The sequence below is a fragment of the Centruroides vittatus genome, unplaced genomic scaffold (assembly GCF_030686945.1).
Source record: "Centruroides vittatus isolate TY-2023 unplaced genomic scaffold, ASM3068694v2 contig_923, whole genome shotgun sequence".
Lineage (NCBI taxonomy): Eukaryota > Metazoa > Arthropoda > Arachnida > Scorpiones > Buthidae > Centruroides > Centruroides vittatus.
In genome coordinates, this window is record NW_027122610.1 from 732,771 (window position 1) to 745,683 (window position 12,913).

At 27.6% G+C, this 12,913-nt stretch overlaps 2 protein-coding genes across 2 annotated transcripts in view; one reads left to right on the forward strand and one right to left on the reverse strand.

Annotated features, from left to right (window-relative positions):
- LOC136984563 (glucoside xylosyltransferase 1-like) overlaps window positions 1–6,230 on the forward strand; it is a 31,578-nt gene extending 25,348 nt beyond the window's left edge. The window contains exon 7 of the mRNA XM_067281607.1: window positions 5,792–6,230. Coding sequence (XP_067137708.1) covers window positions 5,792–5,944 — 153 coding nt within the window. The 3' untranslated portion in view covers window positions 5,945–6,230. The remainder of the gene's footprint in view (window positions 1–5,791) is intronic.
- A 2,808-nt stretch (window positions 6,231–9,038) lies between these two features.
- Window positions 9,039–11,385, reverse strand: LOC136984567 (dynein axonemal intermediate chain 4-like). The gene has a single exon (XM_067281614.1). The coding sequence runs from the start codon at window positions 11,328–11,330 to the stop codon at window positions 9,261–9,263; it is 2,070 nt and encodes a 689-aa protein (XP_067137715.1). The 5' UTR covers window positions 11,331–11,385; the 3' UTR covers window positions 9,039–9,260.
- Between the last annotated feature and the right edge of the window lie 1,528 nt (window positions 11,386–12,913).

Below are 12,913 nucleotides of genomic sequence, written 5' to 3' on the forward strand. Positions count from 1 at the left end.
TTTTGTTTTTAAATACAAGAGGTTAAGCATCTGGTAAAAAATGCAAATACATGGTTCACAAAAATTATTTGCAAAAACGCAAAGAATCTTTTACTCGTGCGTATAGGAAACCTAGGAATTTGAAGCTGTGAAAAATGAATAAAAACCTTGTCTTATATGCGAATAAATACAGTATACTGTTTTAATTTTAATCTAATTCTTTCTTTTCAAATGGGAGATATTAAACATCAAAATTCCCTTGTTTGAACTGCCCAAGTAAATGGTTTCACGATTATGGTATTCATCAAATTTCCAAATTCTCAAACTCAGAGTATAGATTTCATTATTTTATATAATAAATCATTACTGTTATACTGGCGTAATGTATAAATAAACCCATGAAGATATTAATAACCAGTGAAAAGTGAGAAATTTTAATGAAAATGTTTTCTTCTATATTAAATGTTTGTTTTCATTAAATTTCCTCATTTTTTGTCGGTTATTTGGCTGCAATTTGAAAAAATTGTAGATCTATAAATTCCCACTGTCATCCGTCAGATTGTCTGTTTTTCCTTAATCTTGAGAATGAAGTTAGATAGAGTACATTTTGTTTGAAGCTTCTATTAACATATATGAATTGTCCACTCTAAACTATCTTATCCTACAAAGTTTCATTCTGTAATTGCTCTTAGCCAAGGAATTATTGGACATCTCAAAGTTGGCTGTTTAATCACTGCACACACAGATGTCTGATAAACATGTATTCACTTGTACATCACTTGTCTGATAAACAAATATTTATTAGTATTTGCATTACTTGATTTAATTCTTAAACACATTTTTAACATACTGTCGCACGTTATTCCTTTAAGGTCAGTATTGTTCACACACCCAAAGGGAAGATGCACCATCGATACCTGACTTTGTATCAATGTTCTTTCTTCTTTACCTTTCAGAAGTAATAAGGCATGGAGATAATAAAAATTCTTGACAATGAGTTAAATGCATATAATAGCTTCCATATTATTAAGACTACATACCTGGTTATTCTTGTTCTTCTTGTTAATAAATTTGATAAAATCATATCTCACAAACAACTGTTACATGTTATTCCTTATGTCACTTTTCTGTTTTAATTTTACAAGAAAATTATTTTATGATGAGTTCAACGAGTATAACAAGTTTCATTGAATGAAGACGACATATCTGGTTGTTGTTATTGTTAATAAAACCAAAAGACTTTATTGTACAAACAGGTTTACCATTACTTGTTGTTTCTCATATCACCATTCCAATATCAATAAGCAGAACTGTTCTCATTGGCATATTCTTGTATAGTAAAATGTCTGATCCATGATCGAATATTATTTGCTGATTATTAAAGTTGAATTTATATAGAGTAATAATCTATAAATAATATATTCTTTTTATTTTATTATATTTCCATCTTTATTTTGAATTTGATTTTACCTTCAATTTAATTTTTATTTTTTTTTTAATACTTCCAACCAATTTTTGTTTATTTTTATACTTAAATTTTTCTTTATACATTTTTTACTTCTAAGAATTTCAATACTTTCCTTAAATTTTCTGTTATATGTTTCTTTTCTCTATGTAAAATTTTTATATTGTTCTGGTCTATGTTGCAATCATTCTACGTACAGTGGTCACGGAAAATGGAATTAATTCTGTGATATTTTATATCTGCAATGTGTTCTTTTAGTCTTATTTTCATTTTTCTGTTTGTATTGTAATGTTTAGTATCACTACAAGTACAAGGGATTTGGAATACAATGTTTTTTAGTTTCGGCTGGTATTTGTTTTTCCTTTTGTTGTAGGTTTTAAATTTTTTAATCTAGCATATATTTTTTCATATTTTGGTGCAAGCTTGACATCAATTTTCTTTATTTTGCTATTGATTTCCTCATATAAGCCTTTGATGTATGGGAAGGTTGTATATTTACTTTAGAATGTTGCTTATCTTCTATATTCATTTTCAAGGGATTTATTTTTCTTTCCCAAGCTTTTAATAATCTATGTGGGTATCCGTCCAAAAGAAATTTCTTTTTTAACTCATTTATTTCATTTTTTATATCGATTTCTTTACTCATTCTGTTTTTAATTTTGTAATATTCTGTTTGGAATATGTTTTGTTTTATGTGTAATGGTATGTTGGAACTGTATTTTTATAGTTGTTCTTATCAAACCTGGTTTTTTTTATAGGTTCTAAATTCTAATTCATTTTTTACCCTCCTTGTTGTAATATCTAAATAATTTAATTCTTGTTTGGTTTTGTCTTCTTCTATTTTAAATTTTATTGCTTCATTTATTCTATTTATTTTCTTAGTTATTAATTCAATTGTATTTTCTGTTTCATTGTATATAATTAGAATATCATCCCTTTATTTTATCCCTTGTAAATACAAGGGATAAAATTCTACAAGAGATATGTAGATGATATTCTAATTATATACAATGAAACAGAAATTACAATTGAATAAATAACTAAGAAAATAAATAGAATAAATGAAGCAATAAAATTTAAAATTTATAATAATCAACAAATAAATTCAACTTTAATTATCAGCAAATATATTCGATCATGGATCGGACATTTTACTATGCAAGAATATGCTAATGAGAACAGTTCTGCGTATTGATATTGGAACGGTGGTATGAGAAACAACAGGTAATGGTAAACCTGTTTGTATAATAAAGTTTTTTGGTTTTATTAACAAGAAGAATAAATAACCAGGTATGTCGTCTTCATTCAATGAAACTTGTTATACTCGTTGAACTCATCATAAAATAATTTTCTTGTAAAATTAAAACAGAAAAGTGACATAAGGAATAACATGTAACAGTAAACTTGCTTGTGAGATACAATTTTATGAAATTTATTAACAAGAAGAACACGGTTAACCAGGTATGTAGTCTTAATAAAATGGAACCTATTATATGTGTTTAACTCATTGTCAAGAATTTTTATTATTTCCACGCCATATTACTTCTGAAAAAAAAAGAAGAAAGAACATTGATACAAAGTCAGGTATCGGCGGTGCATCTTCCCTTTGGGTGTATGAACAATACTGACCTTAAGGGAATAGTGTGAGATGGTATGTTAAAAAATGTGTTTAAGAATTAAATCAAGTAACGTGAATACTGATAAATTTGTTTATCAGACAAGTGAAGATGATTATTTGTGTAAATTATACACCTGTCACACAAATGTCTAAAGTTGATTTTTTTAAAAGGTGATTTTGATGTTGAGGTATGTGTAGTTTAATATTTACAACATCTATATAACACATCACTCAATAAGTCTTTGATCTAACTAAGAAAAACAATTTTTTTTTAGAAATTCAACTTTATTCATCAACATACTCTTCTTCAAGAGTGATACATTCATTCCAATGCTCCTTCAACTTTTCGATGACTTTTTTGTAGAACGATTTGTCTTTGCTCTCAAAATAGGCCTCAGTTTTGGCAATCACTTCTTCATTTGAGCCAAATTTCTTCCCCTAGAGCATCTTTTTGATGTCTGGAAAAAGCCAGTAGTCACTGGGGGCCAGATCTGGAGAGTACAGTGGGTGAAGAAGCAATTCGAAGCATAATTCGTTTAATTTAACCATCATTTTCATCGACTTATGACACAGGGCATTGTCTTGGTGGAACAGCACTTTTTTCTTTTGCATGTTGAGGGTGTTTTTTCTTGATTTCTACACTCAATCGATCCAATAGTGCCATGCAATATTTGCTATTGATAGTTTTACCTTTCTCAAGATAGTTGACGAAGAAAATATGGATGCCATAACCTTGCCAGCTGACTTTTGAGTTTTTGGTCACTTTGGACGACTTTCACCGGCTGCTGTCCACTCAGCTGACGATCTTTTTGATTCAGGTGTGTAATAATGGATCCATGTTTCATCCATTGTCACATACCAACACAAGAAATCCTTTTTATCTCGCTTGAATAGCTCCAAACAGCACTCTGAATCATCAACACGTTGTTTTTGGTCCAGTGTGAGCAAACGTGGCACCCATTTCAAAAGCAACTTATGCATGCTCAAGTTTTTGTGTAAAATTGTAAACACACTACCTTCTGATATCTTTAAGGTGTCAGCTATCTCAAGCAACTTCACTCTACGGTCTTTCAAAACTATTTTGTGGATTTTTTTTTTTTTTCCGGAACAACTGCCGTCTTTGGGTGACCAGAGTGTACAGTATCATTGGTGTTTGTACAACCGCATTTAAATTCAACATACCAGTCAATAATACAGTGGAACCTCGCTTAACAAACACCTCGCACAACGAGTATTTTGCATAATGAGCAAAACAAATTGTAACGAATTGCCTCACTTAACGAGCGATGTTTCGCATAACGAGTGATGAGGAGAGGCAAAGTCCCGAATTGTGCGCATGCGGCATGTTCCGTCAGTCTGTGTTTAGCACTCCTTCCGCTAGCATCTTAGTGTCGCTTGTGGTCATATATTTTTCCAAACTTGTGTTCACACATATTACTTATAAACATCGACAACCATGTAAAGGGCCTTAAACCACAAAGAAAAAAAAAAAAAAAAAAACAAACATCGACAACCATAGCCCATTATATAATAAACACGCCAAATGATATTCCAAATTTTTGGGTCATTAAATTTAATGACCGATTCCAAATTAAATTTTAGAAATGTCTGAATTAAAAATTAACTATTTATAATTATTAAATTTAATACGAGATGGAAACATAACTACCTCTAGTCGGATTAATTAATTTCTACTATTTAATTATAGCATTTACATAATAACCCAAGAATTTGGCATATTGTTTGGAGTGTTTAACATATAACAGTATCAAACATATTAGCTGTAATTTTTTTTTTTTTTGTTTCTGCAAATTGAATTCTCATTCCAGGATGGTTCATTTTGTGCTAGAGGAAAAGATGATGATGATGATGATTCATGCGCCTTAATGGTGTATATTGTACAATTTTTTTTTTAATAAACGTTATACATAAAACATTTGAGCATTTTTTCGGCATGGAACGCATTATGATATTTTACATTAATTTATATGGGAAAAATTGTTTCGCTTAACGAGTGTTTCGCATTACGAGTAAGATTCTGGAACAAATTATGCTTGTTAAGCGACGTTCCACTGTAGTCGATTTCTCTGGTGCAGAGTCTCCATAACGCTTATCAAGCCACTGTTTGGCTTCCCCATCAAAAAACAATGTTTAATCAACACGTGAAATTCTTTTTTATCCATTGTTTTGAAAATTACAAAACTGGGGTCAGTAAAATCCCTGTAACCTGTAAACTAATTGTCAGAATGTCATGAAATTTTGACACGTATCATTTGAAGGTTTGTGCTATCCAGAAATCACATGGGTCTGTCAACAGTGTTGCCATATGTGAGTCAGACTGGAGACTTATTGAGTAATGTGTTATGTATATTGCATTTTATGATTTTGTACATTTTATTAATTTTAGTTGACTGAAGAGGGGGCATTATTAAGCCCAAAACGTCTACAAATAATGTATACGTGTATCATAAAAGTTAACAATGAAAAATGCCAAGTGGTCGAGTGATTGCACTACATCATGTTTGAACAAAGGAAAAAATACCAACACGGCTTCAAGAATGTTAATTATTATATGCTTATTTTTAATAATTTCCATTACATAATTTGATATTAATATATTGTAGAATATGTTCTTTTGTTCTTTTTTGAGAGTCTCTTAAATAAGAATTGTTTTTAAGTAAAATCTTATGCATTATTCAATATAAATATATTTAAAATTTTTATTTCAGTACGAATTAGGAACAAATCTTATTGAATACTTTTTAAAGCCACTTCAGGAAAAACTTCACAAGACTCTGACAACTAACTGTGGCAAGCTGCATTTCATATTTACGAAAGCAATCGAAAAGCTATCTAAAGAACCCATACGTTTATATAGGTGATATAAAAATAACTTTTGTGCTTTGAAATAATAAGCAAATATTATACATAACTTTATTCGAGAGAAAAGCTGGTTATTTTCATAAAAAGAATATTGACTAGTTTAATAATAGAATATTTTAATTGAAAATAAATCAAAATTTTCATAAAGAAAACCTTTTTTAACAATAAAACTATAATTCTTTTGGTTTTAGTTAAGGAGCCAAAAGGATATTTTGTCAGTTTAATTATTTTTCAGCTTTATAAAATTCACATTTAGAGAATTCTGGCATTCTGCAGATACATTTTAACAAATAGAACACAAATTTCTGTTTTGTGTGCATTAATTTTTGTATTATTATTATTGCAGAATTTTATAATTCTTTCTCCAGAACCATTATAATATAACATGAATTTTGCCTCCTTAACAAGAAACCAAGAATACTTGTATAAGGTTGAAAACAGTGTTGAAAAGTAATCTTTGTAATGGTCTATATATTCAGTTACATTTATAAAACAAGAACTAAATTTCAAAGATAATTGATTAAATATTATTTCTTACATTCATTTTAAGAGATAAGGAATATTTTTCCAATGATCTAAAACCATTTCGTATTACCACGAGAAATGTAATTAGAAGTGATATTTTAATCAAGTTGAAATTATATATAATTATTGATATCTTTTTTCAATTAACCTCTTAAGTAAAAATATTTTAAGCAGAATTTTTGAGGTAAATTAATCTCAATGGACAAAAGATCTTACTTTGTTAAAAAGATAAACATAAGTAAATTGGATAAAGTTAAAAAAAATAATCTTTATGTAGATATTTTTGTTATTCGTTTAGACTAAGTGCAATTATATACTAATTTTATCATTTTTGAATTAAGATTTTAGCTTTTTCTTTTTTTTTTTGCTTTTACTAATTGAGTTTATTGAAGAATATTGTTCTTTAATTTTATCTTTATACATTTATATATAATATAATCAAGTTTTAATTATTATAAAATTTGTTATATATATATATTCGGAAATACAATTAATTTTGGCTAAATATTTTTATCTTTCCATAATTCAACCTCAGTTTTCAATAAACTGATTGTAACTTTAATAATTATGCTGAATCTTTTCTCTAGTTGACAAATTTATTAGAATAATTAGAAATTAGTCTTGAAAATGTACCTTAAAACAAAGCAATAATCATTTTACACCTTTTTTTTTTTTTATAAATAATGTTCTCATTATATTTCAAAGTTTTTATACCTTCTAATAGAAAACTCCAATCCTTTATTCTAGACACGCATTTGTATGATCGTAACTTTTATCTTGTCTTTATCTGTCGGCATAATCATTCTATTATTTATAATAAATACTAACTAAAAGTTTTCCACTCCACATTTTTTAAAAGGTAAATTTTATATCACTCTTTGTAGACTTATATAAAATAGAGTAATGAGATTATCATTAAAAAGATAGTTCCAAATTAATTAATTATCATAAACTTTTTGATGTTAATAGTTAGTTTGTTTAAGGTTAATATTACAGAAAAATTGATAATAACGAAACAGTTTTTATTGTAATTTTATCATCGCGGACAGCATATGATTTAGAATCTGTTCCATTTCAGCTCACCTTTCCATTCAAAGATGGAATAGATCTTAAGTACTTCTGAATACTTGAAAGCATTCAAACCTTTTTCTTATATAGTTTTGTTCAAGTAAAGGATTTTTATTGTGTTGTACATTGATATTATACTTTTAACATCTAATTATTAACAGTTGTCAGATTTCTTTTATTACCTCTTTAAAAATGATATATTAATTTGGCTTATTTCCTTTTTTTAAGTGGAGGAGCAGCATTAAACATTTACTGTATTTTACGGACTATAAGACGCACTTTTTTCTTCGAAAAATTGCCTCCAAAATTCAGGTGCGTCTTATAGTCCGTAGCGTCTTATAGGTATTTAAAAAAAAAAAAAAAATTGCTTAAAAATTAAGGTGCGTCTTATAGTCCTTAGTGTCTTATAGTCCGTAAAATACGGTATATTTTTAGTAATTCAAACCATATCAAAATAATCAATTCATTCATTAATATTTATAAAAACTACAAAGTGTTTTTTGGTAATCCCATAGAGAAAACTGTTACGAAGCATAGTTTATATACAGAAGATTATGATGATGAAAGCTATAGGTACATTGTAAAATATAATTTCTGTTAAATTTTCTATATATATATCAGTATAAAATTCCAATATTTTATAATATGAAAACTGAGTTTGAAGAAGTGTGTTTCATACATTTTATAGAAAATTTATTTTTAATAATAAAAGCATATGATTAATGTGATGAGTGTCAGTTTTAAAAAGTTTTTAATAATTAATTTGCCGAATTTGTGATCTTGTTTTCTTAATAATTAAGTACTTATTTTGTTTTTTAGGGAAAATAATTTTTGAAAGAAATTTTTATTATGAAAATACATATTTATAAATATAAACGTTTTCATTAGTTATTTGAAATATTTAAGAAATAATAATTTAACATTTAGTTTTGCATGTATTTTTAAGCAAGAAAATTAATTTGTTATGCATTTGTATGGAATTAATACTTAAGAGGTTAAATTAAAATAAGAAAAACAAATTCGAAATCTATTTTGAAGTCATAAAATTAAATATTATAGCTTCTAACTTAAAATAAAAATATATATAAAAGGATATCAATGATATAAAACTCGAAATCAAAATTTTAATAATATAATATATGAATGTGTTTTCATGTTAAATTATTTAAACATTTGTTTTTTTTCCTTTTAAGCACCATTCCATTTATTTTATATAAAAGGATTTTTTTTGCTATTCTTATAAATGTTATATATTGAAAAATTATTTGTATATTCACTTTATATTTGAAATTTTTAATTTGTATTGTAGTACTTAAGTTTTTTTTTTATAGTTAAGATTTATATTTAGTATGTAAATTTTAAAAGTATTAAGATAAACAGTATTTGCCATTTGTTCATATGAATCATTACATTTTTTAAATTCATTTCTTTGATATTTTTGAATTATATACATTAGTTTTAAGTTTCTGTACATTATAAAATTTATTTTTTAATACCAATTAAAAAAGTGTAGATAAATATGTTATATCATACATACCAAGGAGAAGTTATTTACATTTATCTATGTGAGTTGGTGATTTAAAGGCCAGTTAAATGATATATATATATTTGTATATAAAATAAAAACATTTTTAATGAAAATTGAAATTGTTTGTTTGTATTATTATATAAATATGAAATATATCAATTCATTTTCAAAAATATATAAAATAAGTTAACAACTTATATATTTATATCAGATCCACTTATTATTTTTTGACTTGTTTGAATTTCAACGGGTTTAGTTGTGTAGAGAGTAACGACATTACTAAAACCAGCTGCTAAAATATCACCTTTAGGACAATAATGAATACAAGCATATTGAAATCCATAAGAAGGTTTCACAGATGTAATGGGATCTTTTAAGTTTATAGACAGATCCCATATTTCGATACTATCTTCGGTACAGGCCGCAAATGTGTTAGGTGAAGTACGAGACCAAGAAGCATCAATAACTGCTTTAAATTCTTTTCCAATTTTAATAGCTTCTGTAGGTTTGGTATCATTCTCTGACCATATTGCTACTGTTGAATCATTTCCACAACTGAGAAATGTATCGGAGAGAAATGGCGACCATTCTACGTGATATACGGGTCCATTATGAAAACTATACAAAGAAAGATAATGATCAGTATATAATAATGAACATTTATAGATATTGCCCTGATCTGAACATGTAATATATATATCTGAGTTCTGTTTATTAAAATCTATGGAATAATCACTTTCATTCTGAGTTATAAAACAACATGACTTTTCTTTTTTGTCCGAGTTATTAGAGATTTTTGTCAAACGCAGTAGAGGGACACATTCTAATCTATTGTCTGTCGTCCATTGTAAAATATTTCCGTCATCCGAAACGGAGATAACAGAATACTTCTTTTCTTCTTTCTCATTGCAATTCCAATGTAAATCCCATATAATTCCAATCGGTCGAAAACTAGATTCCAGATTATCAAGAATTGCATCAGGTTTTGTGGAGCGTACATCATAAATTGCAATGGCACCTTCGTACATTCCTGCTGCTAAGAGATACGGAGTCATATTACAGAATTTTACACATTTTACACCGTACGGAGCTTCGTATATTCTTTCTGGTACTTCACAATTATATATACACCAACAACAAACATATCCTTTATTTGCAATAGGATGCTTGTTATGAGAATAACCAATTGCTAATACATCTGTATTTTTTTCATTCCAACATAAAGAAGTAACGATGTAATCTTCAGCATGTTGAAATGTCATAACTAGCAATTTTTCTAAATTGATTCCAGTCCCATTTTTATTTCCATCTATTTTACCCTTACTTTGTTCTGTGTTTATCAAACTGGAAACTAACTGTGTATCAGTAATTTGTTTGAAACAATCAATATTATCTCGAAAAGTAACAGAATTTATAGCTCTTTCCATAAAATACAAACTATTCATAAAGTTCTCTTTAGAAATTGTTACTTCTTTAAATAAACCATTATCTATATCACTCTTCAAAGTGATTGTTTCAAAGACTCTATCTTCTTGTTTTGTTTGAACAGTCTCATCATAAATTATAGCTTCGGAAGCCTGAGTTTCAGCATTTTTAAAATGTTTAATGTCTGTTCCCTGAGCTTTGGTTTTAGCAGTAAGAAGAAATGTTTGTGATTCTGCATTAACCAAACCTCCCACCGTTGAGTAAAGTTTCAATTTTTCATCATATCCCGAATTACTTTTCTGTAAGGCTTCAAATTCCTCGTTACTCTCCATTACTACTTCATCCATAACATCTAAAATGCAAATTGTATCTGTTTCTTTCAATTTAATGTAACCAGGGACTTCTAAAACTGATGGAATGGGATTTGAAATCGCACTTATTCTGCTAGAGATGATGCCACTTTCTTCTCTCTCAACCTCAAAATCTATAACTTCGTGAAGAATACTAAGATCATCCCTTAATGAATCGGGTTTTATAGAATCGATCCCCGTGATGCTGCTACTTAAACTTCTGTTTAAAAGCCTGGCATTGGACGAGCGTTTTTTATGTTTCTGTGCAAAGTGGAAGAGTGGACGTGGTGTGACGTCATTTCCGTCATCGTCAATAACAGAAGGAAACAGAATTTCGCTGCTGATCTGACTGTCTTCCTTCTTGGAAGATTTGTGCGTTTTACGCTTGACGGCTCCTAATTTTATACTGTTACCGAACGAAGAAAGTTGAGAGCTCTCTATACTACTAATAGATTGACATCCATACATTAACGAATATCTCTTCTCCATTTTGCTTTCTGTTCGAATCGTTTCGTTTCCATAGAAACCGAAATACGACGCGCCCTTGCGGATTATTTTTCACTTCATTAATAATTTAAATAAAAATAAACAAACATATTAAATGGTTTTTTTCATAATAAATATAGTGATTAATTTAACATATAATTTTTTAATATTTGTAAAATGTTTCGGTTTACTTAATAAGATTTTAATGATTATTAATAATCTACGACAAGCCGCGATATCCGCTTCCTCTTAATGGAAAAAAAAATGTCCGAAACATTTATTTATTTATGATGCTTTTATATTAGATAATATGTCGAGTAAAATTGTTTTGAATTATGCAACATGCCATTAATTTCATACCTCCATCTGTTGCTAATTGTCTAATATTTTTTTAAATTTGATTCATATTCATTATAAAGCAATTATGGATTATCAGTGCTAATAAACAGAATATTTTTAACGGTAATGGCGACAAAATTGGATGATTTGGAATTTACTTAAGCTCTTCCCGATCAAAAAGATCGGGTAAAAATTGTGCAAATCGAATAAAGTGTTTACGAAATTTCAGTTTATTATTATTATTAAAAACCGAAAAATATGTACAAAATGTACATATTTTTAGGTTTGTTAGGAGATACAACACGTTGTGCTCGAGACGAATTATATGTAAAATGTATGTCGTGTGTGTGTAACTAAAGAAAATAATTTATGCACTTTTGATATAGTGAGTTTTGCTATTTTTTAAAGAACTTTTGATAAAATAAATGATTTAGCTCATTCATGCTAGAGTTCACTACATCCAGTTTATCTATTCTTTAGCATCCCGTATGCAATGTACGTATGCATGTATCATTACGGGTAATTGGATATTTAATATGAAATTTAGATTAGTATTCATCGAAGATCTATTGACTACCTCACCAGTTTTCGATATAAATTCGAGTCATACTTATTTTCTGATTTTAGTACTATTTATTTATGTTATTTTAATTATCCGATAGTAGCGTAGTGTGAGACTTTGTTTCTTTTTTCTGTTTTTGTTATACATTTTTTTTTTATTTTCGTTTAATTCTTCTCGGAACCTCATTAGGGTTGAACCGCCAGTTTCAACCCTAATTGTTTGAGTGACATTTTCTTTTGTTTATAACTTATTATTCTTCTCAAATTCTTCATGAATTAACAAATTTTTTTTCCTACACTATTAAGTATTTAGATAAATTGTTGATAAATTATTTAAAATATACGTCAGTGTACAAATTTTACAACTGAATAATATAAAATTCTTGTTCTATTATACTTAATTTAAATTTAAATGTGGAATTTTAGAGAGATTTAGTTCATTTTAACATTGTTGTCGGTATCATTATTAATTTTTAAGTTTATTTTAAGGTCAGAATTATTGCAGTAAAGAATAAAGTTAATTTCTCATGTAAATTATAGCCTACTTTTATCAATAGAATGTATTTGCATTAGATTTTTCAACAAGGAATAAATTAATGTTAAATCACTTAAGAAAATTATTAATAAAAATTCTCAATTCTTTAAAAATTAATAGTTTACAATTTTATTATTAAAAACAAATTAAT

Coding starts and splice junctions, on each gene's coding strand:
- LOC136984567 (XM_067281614.1), bottom strand. CDS start 11,330: ATGGAGAAGAGATATTCGTTAATGTATGGATGTCAATCTATTAGTAGT.